This window comes from Schistocerca americana, chromosome 3, assembly GCF_021461395.2.
Source record: "Schistocerca americana isolate TAMUIC-IGC-003095 chromosome 3, iqSchAmer2.1, whole genome shotgun sequence".
Lineage (NCBI taxonomy): Eukaryota > Metazoa > Arthropoda > Insecta > Orthoptera > Acrididae > Schistocerca > Schistocerca americana.
Window position 1 is genome coordinate 569,130,820 of NC_060121.1, and position 23,363 is coordinate 569,154,182.

Here is a 23,363-nt window from a genome sequence, read left to right on the forward strand (position 1 = left end):
GGTGGTAAAGGCAAGGACTCCACTTCAGACAGAAGAGATCGGATGCGAACCGCAATCGTAAGTCCTGACCTGGGCCTACAATGCTGGAGATGAACAGCCGTGGATGGGAAAAGAAGATGGTATTTCTGATGCTCAGGAGAACTACAAACATGTGCAACATAACTGGCGAGCAGTTGTGCATGCCTCACCTTCAATTGCGGGTCTCCGTCCTCCACCAGGATGCTGGTCTCTGGACTCGTCCTAAAAGCTCCTGTTGCCAGTCAAATGCCACAATGGTGCACTAGGTCCAATAAATGCAATGCTGAGGGTACTGCCAAACATAAACCACACTCCCATAGGCAAGGCAGGATTGAACAAGGGCTCTGTAGAGCTGCAGCCACATAGAGCGATCTGCATCCCAGTTGGTATTGCTCAGGCAGTGGAGGGCATTGAGGTGCTGCCAGCACTTCTGCTTCAGCTGATGAGGATGAGGAAGCCACGTCAATTGGGCATCGAAAGCCAGTCCTAAGAATCAATATGTCTCCACTACCATGAGTGGATCATCATTAAGGTAAAGTTCTGATTCTGGATGAACGGTATGACACCGACAGAAGTGCTTGATACACAACTTCGCGGCTGAAAACTGGAAGCCATGGGCTAGAGCCCATGACTGCACCTTGTGAATGGCTCCCTGTAGGTGCCACTCGTCAGCACCAGTACTGGAGAAGCAGTACGAAATGCAGAAATCGTCTGCATACTGAGAAGGTGCGAACAATGGCCCAACCGTTAATGGCCACTAAATATAGAGATACACTCAATACAGAGCCCTGCAGGACCCCATTCTCCTAGATATGGGGGGAACTATGGGAGGCACCAACTTGGACATGGAAAGCATGGAGTGATAGGAAATTTTGGATAAAAATCGAGAGTGGGCCCGAGACATCCCACTCATATAATGTGGCAAGGATGTTGCCAGGTCATGTCGCAAGGTTTTTGTACATCAAAAAAGACAGCAACCAGTTGTTGGTACCTGGGAAAGGCTGTTCGGATGGCAGACTCGAGGGAAATTAGATTCACAATGGTAGAGCATCAACGACGGAAACTGCCCTGGCATGGAGCAAGTAAGCCATGTAACTCCAGGACCCAACACAACCGCCGACTTACCATACTTTCTAACAGCTTACAAAGAACATTGGTAAGGCTGATGGGCCGATAGCTATCCACATCAAGCAGGTTTTTACCGGGTCTGAGCACTGGAATGATGGTGCTCTCCCGCCACTGCGATGGAAAGATGCCATCACACCAGTTGAAGATGACAAGGAGATGTCGCTTGTAGTCTGACGAGAGATGTTTGATCACTGTGGATCCGATCTGGCCCAGTAGCTGTGTCAAGGCAATGTGCAACGATGTTGAGGAGCTCCCACTCTGTAAATGGAGCATTATAGGGTTCACTGTGATGTTCAGTGAACAAGAGGGCTTTCCTTTCCACCCACTGTTTGAGGGTGCGAAATGCTGGGGTATAATTCTCTGATGCAGAAGCTCAGGCATAGTGCCCAATGAAGTGCTCGGCAATTGCGTTTGTGTTGGTATATAACACACCATTGATGTTAATGCCAGTAACACCTGTCGGGGATCTGGTACCCACAAACACGTCTGATCTTCGTCCAGACTTGGGAAGATGACATATGGCACCCAATGGTCGAGACGTACCTCTCCCAACACTCCTGTTTCCATCTTTTTATAAGCTGGCAAACGTGGGCACGGAGCCATTTAAAAGCTGTTAGGTGCTCTAGGGAAGGGTGCCACTTATGTCGATGTAGAGCTCGCTAATGCTCTGTAATGGCCTCAGCGATTTCCAGTGAGCACCAAGGTACTGACTTTCACTGGAGCACCCTAAATAACAAGGGATCATGTTTTCCATCACACAAACGATCGGTCTAGTAACCTGCTCAACTACCACATCAATGGTACCATGTGGGGGCGGTTGGTTGGTGGGTTGGTTTGGGGAAGGAGACCAGACAGCGTGGTCATCGGTCTCATCGGATTAGGGAAGGATGGGGAAGGAAGTCGGCCGTGCCCTTGCAGAGGAACCATCCTGGCATTTGCCTGGAGTGATTTAGGGAAATCACGGAAAACCTAAATCAGGATGGCCGGACACGGGATTGAACCGTCGTCCTCCCAAATGCGAGTCCAGTGTCATGTGGGGGTGATTCAACAGCGACAGCAGAGGTGAAAGCATCCCATCTTGGTAGACATCCAGGAGAATAGCACTGGGGGAGTGACAGGAAGCTGGGAAAGTGGTCACTACCACACAAGTCATTGTGGGCTCTCCAGTGGGCAGATGGGAGAAATCCTGGGCTGCAGAGGGATAAATCAATGGCCAAGTAAGTGCCATGAGCCACACTGAAATGTGTGAAGGCCCCAGTATTTAAGAGGCAGAGGTCGAGTTGAGACAGTAAAGTTTCGACATCTTTACCTTTGCCAGTAAGAACAGTGCCACCCCACAAGGGGTTCCGGGTGTTAAAATCTCCCAAAAGTAGGAAAGGTTTACGCAGTTGATCAATCAGTGCAGCCAATGCGTTCAGGGGTACTGCACCATCTGGAGGAAGATATACGTTTAGACAGTTATTTCCTGCGTCGGCCTTATCCTAACAGCCAAAGCTTCAAGAGAGGCTTGAAGGGGCACAAGTTCACTGCATATCGAGTTCAGGACATGGACACAAACTCCAACTGACACTCTATTATAGTCGATACAGTTCTTGTAATATCCCCTACAGCCACGAAGGGCAGGGGTCTGCATTGCTGGGAACCAGGTTTCCTGCAGGGCAATGCATAAAGCACATGTAAAGCTAAACAGTTGCCGTAGCTCAGCCAGGTGGTGGAAAAAACAGCAGCAATTCCACTGGAGGATTAAGTTATCGTGAGGCTAGGAAGAAATGAAGCACGCAAGGAGGCAGGTTATGCCTCAGGGTCACCTGCTGCCACTGATGAGTATTTGTATCGACTCCTATTGTGGATGCGGCATCAGTAAGATCCAGGTCCTCAGGGGATGCTGAAGTCTCCACCTCATCTGCAGGTGCAGAATCGGTAGGGAGTGATGGTGTTGGGGCCACCGGAGGGTCCTTTTTCTTAGCAGACTTCTTTGTTTGCTTGCCCTCTCACTTCTCTTTAGGGGCTTGCTGGGAGAACTTATCCAAAGGAGCTTCAGTCACGAAGGAATACCGTGAAGCTCTTCGTCCACAGTTTTTGGCTCCTTTAGTCACTGGCAAGTGTCCATTGTGGCATTAGTCGAGACCTCGGGAGAGAGGGTCCCAAGGGACCCCTTCCACACGAGAGGAGCCAGAGGAGGCTGTTGCTAGTCCGGCTGGGGGGAGGGGACTGATGTCCCCTGATTTTTGGGGGGGGGGGGGGGGCCTTGCTCCCAAAGTAGGTACTTTGGGAGCAACAGAAGGAGATTTTCCCCCTACCACCAAGGGGGCAGATGTATTCTGGAGGCCTGGAGGGCTCACTGTTCCTGTCACAGATTGTGGTATGGTGGTAATGTACATGCAGCGTATGTGGATGTCAACCGAACAGGGCGTAAGCATTCAAATTTACGTTTAGCCTCTTGGTAAGTCAACTGGTCCAAGGTCTCGTACGCCATGATTTTCCACTCCTTTTGGGGTACTGTGCAGTCTGGCAAACAGGGGGAGTGCTGCTCTCTGCAGCTGATACAAGTGGGAGCAGGCGCACAGGGAGTATCTGGATGCAGTGGGCGTCCACAGTCTTTACATGTGGTGTTGTTAGTGCAGCGGGAAAACATATGCCCGAATTTCCAGCACTTAAGGCACCACATAGGGGAAGGGACATATGGCTTAACATCACAGCAGTAATCCATCACCTTCACCTTTTCAGGCAATAAATCACCCTCAAAGGCCAAGATGAAGGCAGTGGTAGCAAACCTGTTGTCTTTTGGTCCCCTGTAAACGCACCAGGCGAAATGAACACCCCACCATTCTAGATTGGCACCGAGCTCGTCATCAGACTGCAAGAGGAGGTCACGATGGAAGATAATCCCCTGGACAATGTTGAGGCTCTAATGTCAAGTGACGGAAACAGGAATATCACCCAGCTGGTCACAAGTGCAAAATGCCTGGGATTGGGCTGGGGTGCTGTCTGAATCAAGACTGCACCACTTCTCATCTTGGACAATGCTGTCACTTCCCCAAACTTATCCTCAAGATGTTCAACAAAAAACTGAGGTTTCATAGGTAGAAAGGAGCCCCTTCCATTCTGCTACAGACCAAATACCGTGGCAAATATGGCACTCTTCGTTCTGTAGCCTTACATTCCTCCCATGGTGCAGCGAGAGAGGGAAATGATTTAGGGTCATATCTGTCAGCATTGTACTCGATCTTGCCCGTCTTAGAGACTGATGGTGCTGTATGGTCACCAGCAAGAGATGATTTAGTCTGATTCATTGCGGGTCATCCGCCCTGATGCCATCCACTCCGATCAGGGGCTCTTCCCATGAGCGCCACCCAGTCACAGCAAAGACCACCTGGCATGATGGCCGTTGCCAGGAGTCCTGATGCCCCAGGAAGACAGACATCTAATCCTTGGCATACATGGGGAGTTCACAGCTCAGCATCAGCAGTGTGATCCCTGTGTTGTCAGGGGGCTAGCACCAAATGGGTACATGATGGCCCCACCACAACTGACTGCCTACCATGCTGGATATTGGGTGCAGAGAAATCCAATAGTCATGGGGGAGAAAGAGGACAGGAGACAATGGAAGAAAATGACATACTGCAGAAAGTGTCCTTGCCCCAATAGTTGAATTGCAAGAGGAGATGCAAAGCCATAACAAGAGGTTCAGGAGATCAAATCTAAGGGCGCTATGGATAACTCACACACCACGTAAGGCGTCCTTCCCCACATGGCCTGCACTTCTGTAGAATTTGTAAAGTGGCAGGTCAAACCATAAAATGGGACCTGAACGTTTAGGGCCAAAAAGTGTGGGACTACTTTTAGTCACCTCTTACGGCAGACAAGGATATCTCGGGCCTATTATAACCCCGGACCCGCAGGGGGCTGCTTGAAACTGAATAAGTATTATTATTGATATTATTATTATTATTATTATTAAAGGAAAGAGAGTTATAAAATAACATTGTAAGTGATAAATGCTAATTTTTACATATATGAGAACTTAAGAAAATTTGTTTACCTGCATGACAGACTGAGCTCCACTTCAGCTGTCGGAGAAGATGCAGATCCTGGCACAAACTTTGCCATGTTGTTGAGACCAGCACACTTATCTGAGAATCAAGACATATCTGAAATAACAAATATTGTGTACATTAATTCCTCAATTAGCATGTTATGGAATAAACATTGAAATTAACAAACAGAACTAAACTTAATATTTCTTCACCTCTTTAAAATTGTGTACATGACTGGCACTCACTCACGGCCAGAATACTTGCATTGTGGGTTGTGCATTACCAATCATGTTACTCATGAACACCTCATAGACCAACTTCACAAACAGCCTTGGTACTGTGGATATGTTAAATTATTTCCTTTTTCTCACAGTCATTAGTCCATCAATATTGCAAATGAGCATTTTTGGAACTTGAAAGAGGAAGAAGAAAACTAGCAAGTTGAAACTCTCACACTTCCCATGGCACTGGATTAGCTTTCTACATAGTTTGCAATTATATATAACAGTTGTTCGAGTACAAAAATCCTTTTAGTGTTAAAATTTGTGCATCATGGTCTGAAAGGTCATTCATCCTTTTACTAATAGAATGCCCATCTAATAATGAAGAATGAATAAAAAAATTGTCTATGGCTGTGCTACTGCTACTGTTCCCAAGCATCCTGGTTGGAATAAAACAAAGTCTGCATCACATCATATGAATTTAGGAGATCTTCCAACATCCTTTTTCTTGAATGAGATTTTCACTCTGCAGCGGAGTGTGCACTGATATGAAACTTCCTGGCAAATTAAAACTGTGTGCCGGACCCAGACTCGAACCCGGGACCTTTGCCTTTCACGGGCAAGTGCTCTACCAACTGAGCTACCCAAGCACAACTCATGACCTGCCCTCACAGCTTCAGTTCTGCCAGTACCTCGTCTCCTACCTTCCAGACTTCACAGAAGTTCTTCTGCATACCTGTTGGTGCCTTTTATGACAGCGTGACCTTCACATTCACTTTTGTGCACTCCTGCCAGACTACTATTGACGTACCAGGGGCTCTTTTTCATTGGTCTCTGAAGATATACAAAAGAAACAGCTAGCAGTATAGAGCAGGAGAGTGTTACTGCAACAACATGCAGTCTGCTTTCTGTGTGCTCAATGTTTGAAATGCAATGAACACTTGCATGAACAAATCTTGGATATTTTGAGCAGAGCTGAAAACATATCAAAACTAAGTTGACATGTTTAATACAGAAAACATGCTGTTTCTGATGAATGACCTGCTTTGAGGGTGGCTTTTCAGATATATAAAGTTTAAAATTACCTAAATATAGAGGAAAAATTTTATGGTGCAAAATTTGCCTCCTATTATTTCAAGAACCCTCACTTCCTAAAACCCATATTTTGCACAGCCCACAAAGAAACTAATAGAGAATAAACTCTAAAAAGCTGAGCTTTATACGAAATTTACTTCTCGAAATAATTCTACTTGAAATTAGAACAATTTTCTTTAGGAAGAAATTCCTTGAGGACTATACCAAATCTCTTGAAGTCTGTATTCCTTATACTGTCTGATCTATTGAACTAGAGTGTCAATTCTCAGAAATGTAGGATTAACTATTCAATGAAAGACATCATCTAAAAAATGACGAAAACCTTTGAGCCCTCAATGAAAAATTTTGAAATCCTTAATGTAAGGGGGCTTTGGCCATTTACTCCAAATTGAAAACTAAGACTGTGAAATTAGCTATAAGATGAAAACACAGTTTCAGACAAATAATATGGGCCTGAACCATGGACTTGTTTAAAATGCCAAAATATGTAAGTTTGCTATAGCCCAAGTAAAATCGGTGCAGAGCGTGATTACCGCAAGCAGCAATGCTAAATACTGTTATGGTAAGAGCATGTGTCACAGTTTCCATGCCTATTGATCACATTTTCTCCCAGATAATGACAAAATGGGAGCATCAACTGTCGTCCATACTATGGCAACAATCCACAACAGGCAGGGCACAAAATAAGTATTGGGCTAAACTTACTTTGTGACGCCACTGCCAGCACCAGCAAAAAAGTCACTGAGGTGTTATACTTATGTGCCCATTCAGCTACCAAGACAGGCATTGGTGGTAAGAGGCATTTGACTGGATCATCTATCCTGCACACAATCCACAGGGCAGTTTTCATTTATTCATTAATCACACTAATACATCACGGTCCAGACTTCCCTCTGCCCCCTGCACTACAGTCCAGTCTACAATGCAGGTGATTGGTTGGCAGGTTTAAAGAGTTAAACAGTGTGGTAATCAGTCCCTCATACATTGGACAGTTCATCTAGAGTTAGCAACACTGTGCAAAAATTTGACTGAATTGTAATAATATTGTAGCGGTCACCCCTTGGACCAGGATTTTAATTGGGCATGGGGGCTGAACAGATGAGATGATACCAAGTGGGCAAATGAGGTGGTACTACTATAGGTGCAGGAGGCCAAGCTTGAGAGCCAGTGCAGGTGGCTGTCAAATGCCCTAAGGTGTCAGTGAAATAGCTTTGTCTGGAAACATATTTATTACTTGCAGTTTTTCAGTGTGGCTTTTCCAGTGCAGAGGAAGGTGTGCCGATTTGTTTACTTGAGTGTGATAACGGCAGTGGACACAGCAATTTGTTGGCTACAACTGCAATATATGTCAGGACCCAGAGGAGAAGTGCTAGCATCTGAAACAGGAGCCCATAGGCACAAGCCTACTGTGGCTTGCCAATAACTCATGTGGCCCACCCCAGTGCTCTCGAAAACGGACATATGCTTAAGCATATGCCAACAGCATAACATGGATGGTGGCTGTCATGAATGCAGAAGTCCAGTATACAGCCAAGGAGGCGATACTACCTACAGAGAGAGAGGTGATACCAGACGTAGGCGGTAGTATACAATCACTTGCTACAGCTCTTCACCAGAATGCCCATGCCTATCTACATTTTTTAAAAAGCCACGGAAGTGATCCAAAAGCAGTCGCAGCTTACAGCAGCTAAGTTCCACTACAGCTGGCTGGCTGAGGTCTTGGATGCAAAGTCTCCTCTCGGCAGCAGGCAGCAGATAGCAATTTGCCAAACAAGTTATCCTGGAATGAGCAAGACTGTCATTCTGTTGGAATCTGAGATGCAGATGGGATGAACAGGCACTGAGAGTTGAGTCTTCTGGAATGGTAATATTTAAGTTGGACCTCAAAGCCTGGTGATGCAGTTTTTTGCTCTCATTATGGCCCTGTCTTCATTGTGGTAACTCAATTATTGTCAGTTCCCCTTGCCTTCACACTTTTTGTCAGACTGGGATGCCACAGAGCAGCTGAGCTCAGAGTTTACATGTTATGGCTCCACATTACAAGGTCTCGAACCAGGTGGTCTGGCAGTAAAGCACTTGACTGGAAACCAGGAGGTTGCAGGATCAAATCCTCGTTGGACCATGGTTTTTCAGCCTGTGCTTTAACCTAGTCTTCACCTTTCAATAACGTGAGGATTTGCTATGACATGTTGTTTGGATTCCACATTAAACTGTAGGTTTCCTTTCCCCGGCTGGATAACTGGAGTAGGTTAGGGGCAAGCAAGTCACTGAAGTGGTGTCCACTTGAAAGACTTGCACAATACCAGTAAGTCACATGAAATTATTATTATTATTATTGCATGGCACAGAATGACACACTGGGTGTTGACGTACTACACATTTACACTCACTGATTAGGGTTCAGCTTGGTGTGGAAATGTTTTATGAGCAGCACCCTGCCTTCTGCATCACTGACGCTCTTTGAGTGCCCCAGATATCCACTGAGACACACAGTATGAGCAAGATCTAATTCTCTGACATCTGCACCAAGTAATAACTTTAAAATTTATGTGCACCTGGGAGCTGCAACTGCTGCACAACAATCCTCCTTTCTTCAAGAAATTTGTCCCAAATTTTACTTTCGTATCACCCTAGATCATCTTCATTTTACATAGATTACATTTACACTGGTTTGCACTGTGCAGTCCTCGTTAATATCTTATGGGAATGAGTTACATTACTTGTTCCCATTCAAATCTCAGATTTTTTCTCTAATACAGTCGAGATATTTCTTGCTCTACTTGCTATAATTTAATTAAATGCATTGGTACAACTGGTTTGACTTCCCACTTCATGATGGCATCAAGCCAATCTATGATCTAGTTCAAAGATAGGTCTAGAGGATTGGGAACTTCATGCCTCAAGTGTAGGTAGAATTTACAAGTTACTATAAGAAACATGGCTATGCTATTTCCATTTTTGTTCTTATAAGCTATCACAACGTACAACTTTTCTCATTTTATCAGCAAGTTTTTTAGTCCACTGTTTTGGTATATGTTCTAGAACTATGCCTACAAAAAAATCATTTCCCTTGTGTTTACTCAAAGCACACATGCTTAAATCTATGCTTACCCAACAATTATTCACAGTAAAACGTAATACACTGATCAGTCAGAACATTATGACCACCAGCCTACTATCAATATAAAGCCATCTAGGCGAGGAATGACTGCTAGTCAGACACATGCATTGTCCATGTGTAGAATGGGGAAGGTGCACTATCTATCTGAGTTTGACCAAGGGCAGATGGCGATGGCCTGGAGGCTCGGCACAAGCATTTCAAAAACTGTATGACTTGTCGGGTGTTCGAGGAGTGCTGTAGAGTCTTCAACATGCAGAAAAATCAAGGTGAAACTATATCCACATTTTGTGAAGCTGGATGGCCCCCCATCATTATGGATGTTGGACGTTCGCAGGCTGGGCAGACTGGTAAAACAGAACACATGGCAAACTCTGGTGGAACTAACATCTTGCTTTAATGCTGGGCAGAGTACAAGTGTGTAAGTGTGTGTTAGCACACAGTGCACTGAACACTCCTAATAATAGGCCTCCGCAGCCAAAGACCCACGCATGTGCCAATGTTAACACCACGACATCAGCAGCTACGACTGAAATGGGCACATGACCATTCGCACTGGACAATGGCACAGTGGCAGAGCATTGCATGGTCTGATGTATCCCGATTACCTTTCTCATCTTGCCGTCAGGAGGGTGCAAATCTGTCATCTTCCAGGTGAACAGCTCCTTTGCACCTGCGCTGTGAGATGGGAACAAGCTGGCGGCAGCTCCACTATGCTCTGGAGAACATTCACATGAGCATCCATGGGTTCAGTGGAGCTTGTGCAAGGTACCATGATGGCCAAGGATTATCGTACACTGGTTGCAGACCACATACAACCCCTCATGATGATCATGTTTCCCGACGTTAGTGGCATTTTCCAACAAGATAATGTGCCACGTCACAAGGCTAGGAGTGCGATGGAGTGGTTAGAGGGACATGGTGGTGAGTTCCAATTGATGTGCTGCACACCCCCCAACTTGCCAGAAGATCTGAACCTGATCGAGCACATCTGGGATGTGATTGAATGTGGTGTCAGAGCTCATCCTCACCCCTCCCCCTGGGATTTACAGCAATTAAGTGACTTGTGTGTGCAGATGGGGCCAGTTCCCTCCAGCAACCTACCAAGGCCTCATTGCTTCCATGCCACAACACTTAGCTGCTGTTATCCGTGCCACATGTGGACATACCAGCTATTAGGTAGGTGGACATAATGTTCTTACTGATTAGTGTATACTGGTCAGTAGCTCTAATGCCCTCTTTTTTCTGCACAGTTGCATTAAACATCGACTACTCCAAGGAATGGCATGCCTGCTTATACTTCTCCTTTTGAAGACCAATTTCTTTGTGATTTTTGGCACTTCACCATGTGTATTGACTCTGTGATGCTGCACACAGTTTAGGTGGTTCTACCTTCATGAATAACTGATCCTTGGGATGAAGCAATGATTTTGCTTGTCTCCTTCAGCTGAAATGATGTCCCCCCTGTTTGAGTGTGCTTTTAAGAACAATTACACAATGTTTTTTTCTTATTTTCAGTCCCTATAACATTGTAAGTATCATCAAAATGACCCTTATCCTCTGGCATACATTCCTAAAAGGATTCTGTCTTGTTGGCTCAATCTTTAGCCTTAAAAACATTTTTTGTCCTCCTCCTCTTCCTCCCTATACCCTTTGGAGTGGCAACCAATCTACATCATTCCAAAATAAATGTGTGTGTACTACTTCATTATCCACAACATTCAAAACACAACTATCATCAATAACTTCCAATGATTTCTACATAGTATCTACTTGCAAATTACCGTCTGTATTTCCACTCCCAATGACGCATAAATCAGAGGCATTTGTACTTTCCTGTACATCTAATCCAGGTTCTACACTCTCAAAATAATGACCGTTTTCACCCAATGGCATAGACAACACTACTGCACCTAAACCAGTGTCACCCATGTTGCTTCTCAAACACTCATTTACTTCTATACAGCCCATACTTATTTTGTTCGGCACTTCAGAAACTATATTTTCGCAAGATATTGGAACTGACACAATTTGCACGTGAAGTAAACTTACAGGAACTACCACTATCTTTGATTCCTGAGATTTGCTCACCTCGTCTAGTCTCAGAAAAGCACTTTTCTACCATTATTCCTGCCTTCTCACAATGACATCTAGTACTATTGCTGGATTAGACATTTCATGTTTTTGAGTGCTGCTCATAAGCTGAAGATTTGCTCCAACAGAGCACCAATAGAAACACCCATACAAGCAGTGCATGGCATCTAGCATATTCTATTGCTGCCCAAATAATAAAGAAATATACAGTACAAAAGGGAATGACACCAGGTTCACTCTACAGAATACACTATACACAGTGCATTACTCTAGTTCTTATGGCACATCATAACCCATCTACATTCACTACTATCTCGTGTCAAATGACCCCAACATTCACAAGTGAAAACTGGGGCTGGCACAGTCTTCGTGCATGACAATTAATGCTCAGAAAGATACAAAATTTACACCCAACAGATGTTAAACATAACTCAGGACAGTTACCCTTAAAAGCAGGATGTTCATAGGGTTGTACAAGAGTTACCTCCAGATTAAAATGAACATCCCTATGATCCACAACAGCCATGGACTTACACAATTAAAACAGCCTAGTTACAAGGTAAGCTAAATGCTTCTCATTCTCTGCTCACATTGTGCAAAAGTGTTGACTGTGCGATGAGTTAAGCTGTTGTGGTGATGACAGGGATGTCAGAAACTGCCACTGGTCGTACCAGTGTCAGCTGTAGCAGTGGCGATGTGATGCCCACTTGTGCCATTGTCAGCCAATTCTGACGCCAGGCGTAGCTGCACTGGTGTAAGGCCCACTTATGATCACCAGTTGTTACAGTCACCCTTTGTGTCAGTGTTTTTAATGAGGATGGAGGCTGAAGGGCAGTATATAAGAAGGGCAAAAGAACAGAATCGCAAAATTACAGACCAATATCCCTCACTTCTGTTTGCTGCAGAATCCTTGAACACATTCTCAGTTCGAGTATACGAGTAATAAACTTATGTCCATGAATCAGCATGGTTTCAGACAGCATTGCTCATGTGGAACACAGCTTGCCCTTTTCTTACATGATATAATGTGAACTACTGATGCAAGGCAACAGGCAGATTCAATATTTCTAGACTTCCAGAAAGCATTTCACAAAGTGTCCCATTGCAGGCTGTTAACAAAAGTATATGGAACAAGTTCATAGATATGTGAGTGGCTCAAAGATTTTTTAAGTAACAGAATCGAGTACGTTTTCCTTGACGGTAAATTTTCATCAGTGACAAGGGTATCACAAGGAGTGCCCCAGGGAAGTGTGACAGGACTGTTGTTGTTCTCTATATACATAAGTGATATGGAGGACACAGGGGGCATCAATTTATGGTTGTTTTCTGATGATGCTGTGGTGTATGGTAAGGTATCAAGGTTGAGCGAATGTGGGAAGATACAGACAACTTAGACAAAATTTCTAGTTCATGTGATGAATGGCAACTAGCTCTAAATGTGGCAAAATGTAAGTTAATGTCGTTTAGTAGGAAGAACAAACTTGTAATGTTCAGTTATAGTATTATTAGTGTCATGCTTGACACATAAAGTCATTTAAATATCTGGGTGTAATGTTGCAAAGCAGTACGAGATAGATTGAGCATGTGAGAACTGTGGTAGGGAAGGTGAATGGTTGACTTCAGTTGATTGGGAGGATTGGATCTGTACCAGGTTGCATTGAAGGAAGAAATCAAACCAATTTAGCAGCGGGCTGCTAGATTGGTTACCAGTAGGACCAAAAAACCATAAGTGTTACGGTCAGCCATCGGGAACTCAAATGGAGGGAAGGTGATGTTCTTTTCGAGAAACTCTTCTGAGAAAATTTATATAACCAGAATTTGAAGTTGACTGCTGAACAATGAATGATTATACAGCCATCAACATACATGGTGTGTAAGGATCACGAAGATATGATTGTAGAAAATTAAGGGCTCATATGAAGGCATATGGACAGCCATTTTTCCCTCACCATATTTGTGAGTGGAAGAGGAAAGGAAATGACTAGTAGTGATACAGAGTATCCTCTGCCGTACACTGTACCATGTAGATGAGCAGGTGACTTAGTGACACCTACAGATAAAGGAGGCTGAGTTCAGGAGCTGGTGTGGGTGGCTGTCATATGCCCTAAGGTGTCAGTGAAACAACACTATCTGGAAATATATTTATTAGAAGCAATTTCACAGTGCGGATTGTCTTCTCCAGTGTGGCATAAGACATGATGATTTGCAAAATCAAATGCAACAAGGAATGTGTCAGCTGTGGCCACAGTCTATATCATGATGCACAGCAACAGTGTCATGGAGCCAGCTGGAACAGGAGCCTGTAGGCTCACCAATAACTTGTGTGGTCCTTCCTAGCACTGCCAAAGAACAACATGTGCTTAAGCAGGTGCCAACAGCATATCACAGATGGTGGGCATTGTGAAGGCGGAAGCCCAAGACCCAAATCAGCAACACAGTGTACAGTCAGCGAGGCGGTACTTATGTACAGCCAGGAAGGTGGTTCTAGATGTCTCACCCAATAGGATGTAGGCAATAGTTTGCAGTCATGAGATATAGGCCTTCACCAGGGAAAGTCTCAGGCACATCAATATATTCTAAAAGCCAAGGAGGTAACCCAACAGCAGTGACAGCTAAGTTCTACTATAGCTGGCTGAGTTCAGTCTTGGAGGGAAATCTTTTCATGACAGCAGGCAGCGCACCACTATTCGCCAACCAAATTATTCTGTAGGAATCTGAGATGCGGGTGGGATGACCAGACTCTATGACTGAGATGTCTGAAAAAGTTGTTACTCAAAATGGATGTTACTAAGCAACCATACACAAGTTTCAGTGTAGCCAACTGGTTGCACATAAACAGTAGGTAAATTCAACTAGGTTTCAACACCTACTAGGGGTGTCTTCATCGAACTGGAATGTTGATAAATCAATTTAGGCAGAGGGGCTACCTTCATAGTCTTGGATGTTATTGAATTTAGCATATGTCAGAATTCAGGAGTAAGTAAGAAACACACTTTTTTTTTTTTTTTTTTTTTTTTTTTTTTTTTTTTTTTTTTTTTTTTTTTTTTTCCTCCATAAAAACTACTGCCCCGAGATACAGGCTTCCAAAGATGACACTGTGAACACCATTCTGAAGATGCAAATTTTGGAAAAAAATTTTAAATGCTGTATCTCTGTAACAGTTCTAGATATTTTATTAAAGTTTTTTTTTTTATTTGAAAGATAATTGCTTTATGATTACAATGGTATCTTCTGTTTGGACATATCTGCCAAAGTTCTTTTAGTGTCATCTTTTGAATTTTTTTATAATTTACAGAAATTTTTGTTTCAAAAATGTCAATCCAGAAAAGTTAGATTTTTTCCATTGATTAGTATCATGTAGTACTATATTCTCTGCAAAGGAGAGCTTATATTATTAAGTTGGACAGGTTTTATTTTTAAAAATCGTTTCTTTAACTTTCAATGGTAATGTATGTATTCCCTGAAGATGTTTCTTACTAATTTCTTTGTTACAATGTTTATTTCTATCATCTTTGTTGCATTTATTTCTTATCACTTTCTTTGTTGCAGATATTTCTTACACTTTTTGTAGTTTCTTGTCAGTTTCTTTGTTGTCATTGTTCAGTGCCAATTTGTTTACTTGAGAGGCTTGTAAGAAATCTGAGACCATCCAGTGAATTCTGTATTTTCATGAGGAATTTGCCAGTTGACACAGTTGCAGTGTGTTTTGTGAAAAGGACTGTTTGAAATGCCTTCTGACTGGGCCACAGCGGAGTGAAGTGTGCTGCCTGTTTGCATATCCATAAAAGAGTGATGTATAAGACAGACAAAAAAAAAACAGACTTTGTACAGGTTGGGAATAAGTGTTCTCATTTGAAGACACTGTTTCAAAGTGAAGATGTTTCCAGTGATGACTTTTTGTGTTCTAAATGTTTTGACGGAATAACAAGACAATGATAGTATCTAAACAAGGTGATGCCTCCAATGCTGCAGATGATGCAGATTTTGCGTCAAAAGAGGAAGAATTAAATACCCTGAATCAGTCAACTACATGTTAGTCCTGTTAAGCAACCGTGGTCAGTGAAGTCGAGTCATAAGCTCTATGCATCAAGAAAGCACAGAGAAATTACTAAAGCTATGGATGAATACCCAAAGCAAAACTGACCATACTCTTCAAAGTAAGAATTCCATCTTCAGAAGAAAATGAACCAAAGAACTCTTGCATCTCTTGCCAGGAATTTTTCGCAAATGTCTATTCAGCTGTTGCACACTGTGCATCCTACAGTGAAAAGGCACAAGTTATAACTATTATTCCAGAGACAATTTTGAACCACATTCCATCAGTATCAAAGTACATGGTCGGCAAATCAAGAAATATGAGGTCTGTAAAAGGAGCCTTTGCATGTCCAGAGCCCTCTTATGGTCATCCTGTAGAAGCAGCTCAAGTACAAACAGTGCAGTCATTTTATCTGGTAGATAAATGGGACTGTACTCGCCAGAGTGGCAACAAAAAAGATGCTATAACTGTAACAGTTGAAGATCAAAAAGTTGTGAAAGTGAAGAGGTACACGACTCGCAATATTAAAGAAACTTTTGCAATTTATAAGAGCAACTATACTCCTGTGAAAGGAATTCAGAAGACACATTTTTGACTCAAAGTGATGGGCAAACTCATATTGCAGGCACTTTACAGAGCAAGAAAGAAGAAATTTTGTTTGTTTGGCCAACACTTCAGAAACAGCAGGATAATATTCAGATTCACAACTTGGGAAAGGGATGTTTGTGGCGTGTGTGTATGACTGTGACTGGTGGATTGTAGAGATTATAGACACCGGTCATGAGTTAAACAAAATTGTAGTGAACTTTATGCTACCATATGGAACAGCTGCTGAATATACGTTTCCAGCTGAAGGACAGCAACAATGCCATGAATGCTCACTTCCTGTTCACAATGTTTTGAAGATTGTAAGTGGTCCAGTTCCTCTCGGTTCAACAGAAAGGCAGCACTCTATTTCAAAGGAGATACTGAAGCAGTGGAACACATTTTTAGTTTATTGACTGGCTAATTTCAGATCAAAACAGAGTGCACAGAAGTTGCCTTTGGACTTTTCACAAACATTTTGGAAACATTTAAAATGCTTGAAAAATGAGTCTCTTACTCCTCTTTCAAAATTAAAATTATGTTAAATAAGGCTAGGTTTTGATTTTTATGAGCCTGTTATGTTATAAAGTGGTAATAAAACAGGTTTTATGTATGGCAAAAATTTCAGTTGTTTACAAAACATGTTCAACCGAAAAGTGGAAACTCTCCTTTTCAGGGAATGTAGAACTATATGGTACTAATCAACAGAGAAAAAAAAAATCAAAATTTTATGCATTGGTATTTATGAAAAAAAACATTTTTCCATGAATTATAAAAAAGTTCAGAATGCTATAGTAAAAGAACTTTGACAAATAAGTCAAAATGGAGGATTTCTTTGTAAATCAAAAAGCAGTTATCTTTCAAGTAAAAAAAACTACACCATGTATCTAGAACTGTTCCAGAGATACAGCTTTTTCCCAAAATTCACATCTTCAAAATGGTATGCACAGTGTCGTCTTTGGAGGGCTGTAACTCAGAGCAGAAATATTTTTTGAAGAAAACAACAAAATACGTGTTCCTTACTTCGTCCTTCATTTTAACATATGCTAAATTCAATAACATCCGAGACTATGAAGGTGAGATTTTTTTTCCTAGCCTGCCTGAATTGACATGGACTATGCCTTTAGCAACATTTCATTCTGATGAAGACAGCCCAGTAGGTGTCAAAACCTATATCAATGTACCTACCATTTATGTGCAGCCAGCTGGCTGTTTTCTGTTCTATGGCCTTCCTCCAGCACGAAACAGGGACATGTATGCCTTGTCGGTACCAATCCTTGCTCTGGTGGCGGAGCCAGTACTTTACTGTGTGAATTACCTCCTCAAAATGTCTTCCATGAATGAAATCCTTTAATGGCCCAAACAAGTGCAAGTCCAAGGGGGCTGGGTGAGGTGTGTCAGGTATGACAGCCAGCAATGGTCTCTCCGACCACTGCAAATCATGGAGCTCCATCGAACCACCTTCTGATGACTTCACCCTCCATGCCCAGTGACTAAGTGTACTTCTGTCAACAGCATATGCTCCACACACCTTGCACAAGCGTTTTTTCTTTCTCTGCAGTGAGAAATTAAATGGTCGTACGTTGCCTGTAACATACATCACCTACAGATGCCATTTTGCAACTGTCCTGCAGCTATGCTATCTGTCAGAAATGACAGAAACTTGGCGCGCTCACTCAGGAGACTTCTAATAATACATATGTAACGTTTCACATTTGTAGCATTGTTTTCGGCTGAAAAAAAAAAAAGTGTTTCATTACTTTCTGGGGAACCCATGTATTTAAGCCAGACATAACATCACTGTGACCATGAATGGGGTCATTTGTCCTTATCATCTGGAGGTGTCAGTGGACGCGTGTGTGTTGGGGTTTACAGGCACTCAACAGTGAGGTTATCAGTGCCCTCAGAGGATTGTCCCTACTGTCGTGTCTCAACTGCCAGTTCCTCTTGCCTTTGCACTTTCTGTAAGACTTGAAGAATGATGCATTTGGTACTGCCATACTACACCATTTGCACTCCTTGATTATGGCTCAGATCAGTTAAAAACATTATGAGCTGTTCCCTGCATACTCCAGATACCGACTGAGACATGCAGAATGAGCTGGATCTGATTCTCTGCCATCTGTGCTAAGTAATAACATTAAAAATTAATACGTGCATGCAAGAGTTGGACCTGTATATAGGAATTGTAAAATTGAGGCACTGAAAGCTGATGCCACATATGAGAAACAAACGCAAAATGAACAGAAATATATGGGGTCTGGCTAGTTTGCAGGCCAAAGAGCAAACAAAACTGCCCCTTGGCTTGTCTGTGGTGAGAGCCATCTTCCCCATGTCATCTCAGTCCTCTCACCTCTCACGGACCTAGTACTACGGTGTGACAGTAGTCGTGTAAGTAATTTCTACCAGCTGGGTGGAGTGGATGTTCATAGTAGTAAAACTGTAAAGTCTTCAAATGTAATGAAGACAAGCAAGACTTACAGCAGCAAAGTAAAGTGAGAGATAATCAGAGGATCCCCTGGGGCTCACCATGAAGTGACCCTCCCACAGCTATCTCAACCCCAATCCGATACAGCCAATGTCTTAAAGACAGGAACAGAACACACTCTCTCAGAAGAAGCATAAAGAACAGTTCAACTATGCTTTCATCACCCCCTAATACCAAGGAAAGCCACTCTTAAGGTATTGCCAACAGCAATGTCATTAGAAACAGAGTAAAAGATAATTATAGTGGCTGGCAGAGGAAGCAGGATTTAGGATCACAGGTCTAGCATGCAGTGGGAGGCACCCTAACCCCCAACCACCCCGACCCCACTCAAAATGAGCAAAATGAGGTTAAGAAATAAAATATGAGAATAAAAATCACCTTCTCAGAGCAAATGAGGGACCAGTTCAACTGTTCATATGTTGCCTGATAACATCAGATGCAAAGAATCTGGAAGGTGATGCTTGGCATGCATGTACAGAATGGGGCGGGATTTCAGAAGGGTCTGAGCTACTACTTTTAAGTACCTGCAACTACAATCTGGGTGTGGCTCATTACAGAAGAAAAAACTATGGTCCATCTAGTATAAACAATGCAGAAATGACACAGAATGGTGGATTCTTTTGAGGAGGAAATGAAAAAGAGAATGCCATGCAGCCATAGTCTCCTTTAGAATACCAAGTTTATTGGAGGGACATAGCCTATCAAATGTTTTCCATGTGTGAAAAGTGAATGTTGAACCAGCAACTGCTTGTCTAACCAAACAATCAGCCACTTTGTACCTTGGGATAACTACTTGACTTGAAACCCACATAAAGACCACTGAGCGCATAGTAGTATGACCAAGGTCTGAAAGAAGATTGGAATACCAGACATCACATGGTGACAAGAGTAACATTGACCAATAACCAGGAGACAGCTCATTGAGTCACTACAAATTAAATTGCTGCTGAGAATGTCTGTTTAACAAAATGTAGGACTTTGTTAATGGGTTTCACCTCTCCCATATAATACTACATGTTCCCAGCAACAAATGTTGTTTCTGGGTGACAGGATATGTAAAACCATATGCTGTCCGATCCATGGGTTCAGAGCCATCAGTTAAATAAATACAGCATCCTTACACCCTTGAAGAACTGAGAGGAATAGGCGCTGAAATTTTATGGGGGGTGACAAACTTCAGGTTCTTGAGAGAAATTGATCCACATTCATGGTCTGGGTACAAAATCAAAGAAGGGGTGCATAAAGAATACGAGGGTTGACTGGAAAGTAATGCCTCCACCTTCGTAACTCTTCAACAGTTGGCAGCATTTGTATGCAGCAGGTACTGGCTTGTTCTGTAGCCTCTTCTCTACAGCTCCAGTTGGCAGGAAGCCTAGCACTGAACGGTTGTGTTGTTACAGTGTAAAGTATGGAACCCTGAGCAGATGGTCGGTCAATGCTATTTAAGCAACATGCAGTCATTGAATTCTTGACAGCAGAAGGTGTCACCCCAAAGGGATTCTTCAGAGAATGAAAGCAATTTATGGTGATTGTGTTGATGTAAGTACTGTGCTTCATTGGGTGAGTAAGTTTAAAGATGTTGAGGTGGGAACACCTGACCTGCATGACAAACAAAGAGTTGGATGTCCTGTGACAGCAACCACTGAGTTTCACAAGCAAAATGTCGACAGACTGATTCAGGACGATCATCATATCACTCAGAGAGAAACTGCAAGCACAATCAGCATTTCACAAGAATGTATGGGTCACATTATTGCTTCGATTGGCTATTGGAAGATCTGTACATGATGGGTAACCTGGATTCTGACTCCTGAAATGAAAGTGCACAGACTTGAAATTTGCTTGGAAATCCTCTTGTGTTACAAGAATGAAGGCGACACCTTTCTCCATTCAATTGTGACAGAAGATGAAATATGGGTACACCATTACGAGCCAGAGATGAAATGTCAGTCTATGAAATATTGACACACAGACTCGATCCAGAAAAAGAAATTCAAGACACAGCCCTCAGCTAGAAAAACCATGGCCGCAGTGATCTAGGATGCAGATGGTGTTATCCATGTTGATTTCCTTGATCGTTGAACAACAATAAATTCAGGGCGTTACATCACAGCGCTGCGAACTCTGAAACGATGGCTAACAAGCGTCTGAAAGCAAAAGGGAAATGTTTCCCTGCAGCATGACAAACCAAACCACACACTTCACGTGCCACCACAGTAGAACTTCAGCGACTGAATCTCACCACCATACAGCATCCTCCATGCAGTTCAGATTTAGCACCATCTGACTTACATCTGTTCCCGATAATGAAAGAGGATCTGCAGGGACATCATTATGCTTCTGATGAAGATGTTGAGAGAACTGTGACAGTGTGGTTGTGGAAACAGAGTGTCTACTTCTTCTGTGACAGCTTCATAAAACTTGTTCATTGTTGGCAGAAATGTATCCAATTGGCTGGTGATCATGTGGAAAAGTGTATATTGGTAATTAAAGATTACATTCTAAGGATTATTTCTGCATTTGATTTATTAAAATATTCCCATCCAAATCCAATTAACAAAGGCGGAGGCATTACTTTTCATTTGACCCTTGTGCAAGGGAGTACATTGTAAGTGGGTAGAGGGAGATCTTGACAGAGGGCCTTGAGGCATATTCCAACTGGAAAACTCATCCGAGGGCAAGTGTCAGGGGGTTGGTTGGTTCATTTTGGGGGAGGGGACCAAACAGCAAAATCATCGGGCCTATGATCTAGCATGACAGAAAGCAAGTGAGGAACAACACAAACAGCAAAGTCCAGTCAACATGCAAACAAAGAGGGAAAAAGGACATCAAGGCAGCAGGAAAAGGAAAGAACACGAGAGAGTGGGTGGAAACGGGGAGAGCAATGGTGCCCCAGAAACGCTACGTGCAGTGGGGTACTAGCACAGTCACTGACCTGTCCTGATAACCACATGCGGCTGGTCCCGGCGGAGGTTCGAATCCTCCCTTGGGCATGTGTGTGTGTGTGTGTGTGTGTGTGTGTGTGTGTGTGTGTCCTTAGGTTAATTTAGGTTAAGTAGTGTGTAAGCTTAGGGACTGATGACCTTAGCAGTTAAGTCCCATAAGATTTTACACACATTTGAACATTTGATAACCACACCATATCATTATCACTATACAACGAAGACAACACTAGGGGAAGAAGAGACAAGAATAGGAGAACCAAAGCAATGCAACAGAACAGACAAAAATGTAGGAAAAAGGTGGAGCGAACCCGGTCAGTGTGGAGGCAAGGTCAAGGCCTCCATGACCAACACTTATGCTAACTGAGGGACTAATTCCAAAGGAAGATTCAAGGACTTATAGCTGAGAATACAAACCACTTTCACAAAGAAAATCAAGAACAGACGTAACCATGAAAGGGTCATCCGCAAACACCCGAGACAAGGAATGTGGGAGGGAATATTTAGTGGAAAGGACCAAAAGGCGGTGGCATTTCAGCAAATATGGATCACCGAGAGTGGAGTCCCACAATTACAAAGCGGGGGTGGGGGGTCATTGCGGTGTAAGAAACCATGGGTCCACCTAGCATGGCCAGTAAGAAGATGGCAGAAGATGGCAGATTCTTGCTGGCAGACTTAAGAATGCCAACACGGTGGGAGTCTCCTTGATGGTGTGAAGTTCATTATACAAGACGGTAGCCTAAGAGTCAGCCAATGATTGAGCAAAAAGGTATTTGATGTAAAGCTGTAAATCCACCCCCAGTGGGGTCCCTCCTCTCCCAGCCAGATGATCAACAAGTTCACTGCCTGGGATCCCTACATGGCCAGGAGCCCAAAGGAAATCAACCAAACATGCTGCATCAACAAGATCAGCAGGAAGGTCGTGGATGGCAGAGACCAAGGGGTGGCGGGAAAAACACATTGAGTGCATACATAACAATACACGGTTGAGGGAGGACCGTTTAATAAAACAGCGGTCCTGACAGATGGCCATCGGTTCCACAGTAAACACCCCACACGTGGCACGCAAGAGATGCTATTCTGCGCCAACAGAAGGTGTGAAGGTGTATCCCACATGATCAGTGAATTTAGTGCCATCAGTGTAAAAAACAATTGCATCCTGAAACTCCCGTATGAATTTTCAGAACAAACAATGGAACACCACTGGAGCGATGGAGGCTTTTGGTCCCTTGAAAAGATCCATCAGAATCTGTAGCCAAAAACTAACCAAGGAGGGCATGGGGAGGTGGTCAGGAGAGAATGTGTGGAAGAGGGCAAGGAAAGGAGACAGAAGTCATGGTGGAGAGAAGTGAGGTGGGGCCCAACCAGTAAACCCACCCAAGGGCAGGCAAAGGCCTGTAGCTGTGGAAAGAACAGAATAGGAAGGGTGAGCAGGGGAAGAGCAGATAGCGATGGCACAGGAAACCAGGAGCTGGGACTATCCCAGTGTCAACCAGAAGACTATCAACAGGGCTAGTGCAAAAGGCACCAGTGGCTAAACAGATACCATGGTGGTGAACTGGGCCCAAGAGGAGCAATGTGGAACAGGCAGCTGATCCATA

At 43.3% G+C, this 23,363-nt stretch overlaps 1 protein-coding gene across 1 annotated transcript in view; it reads right to left on the reverse strand.

The window, feature by feature from the left end:
* The window catches only part of LOC124605795 (copine-8-like), a 204,133-nt gene that overhangs the window by 160,997 nt on the left and 19,773 nt on the right, over positions 1–23,363 (reverse strand). The window contains exon 2 of the mRNA XM_047137687.1: positions 5,189–5,297. Within this exon, the coding sequence (XP_046993643.1) occupies positions 5,189–5,256 (68 nt within the window). The 5' untranslated portion in view covers positions 5,257–5,297. The remainder of the gene's footprint in view (positions 1–5,188; positions 5,298–23,363) is intronic.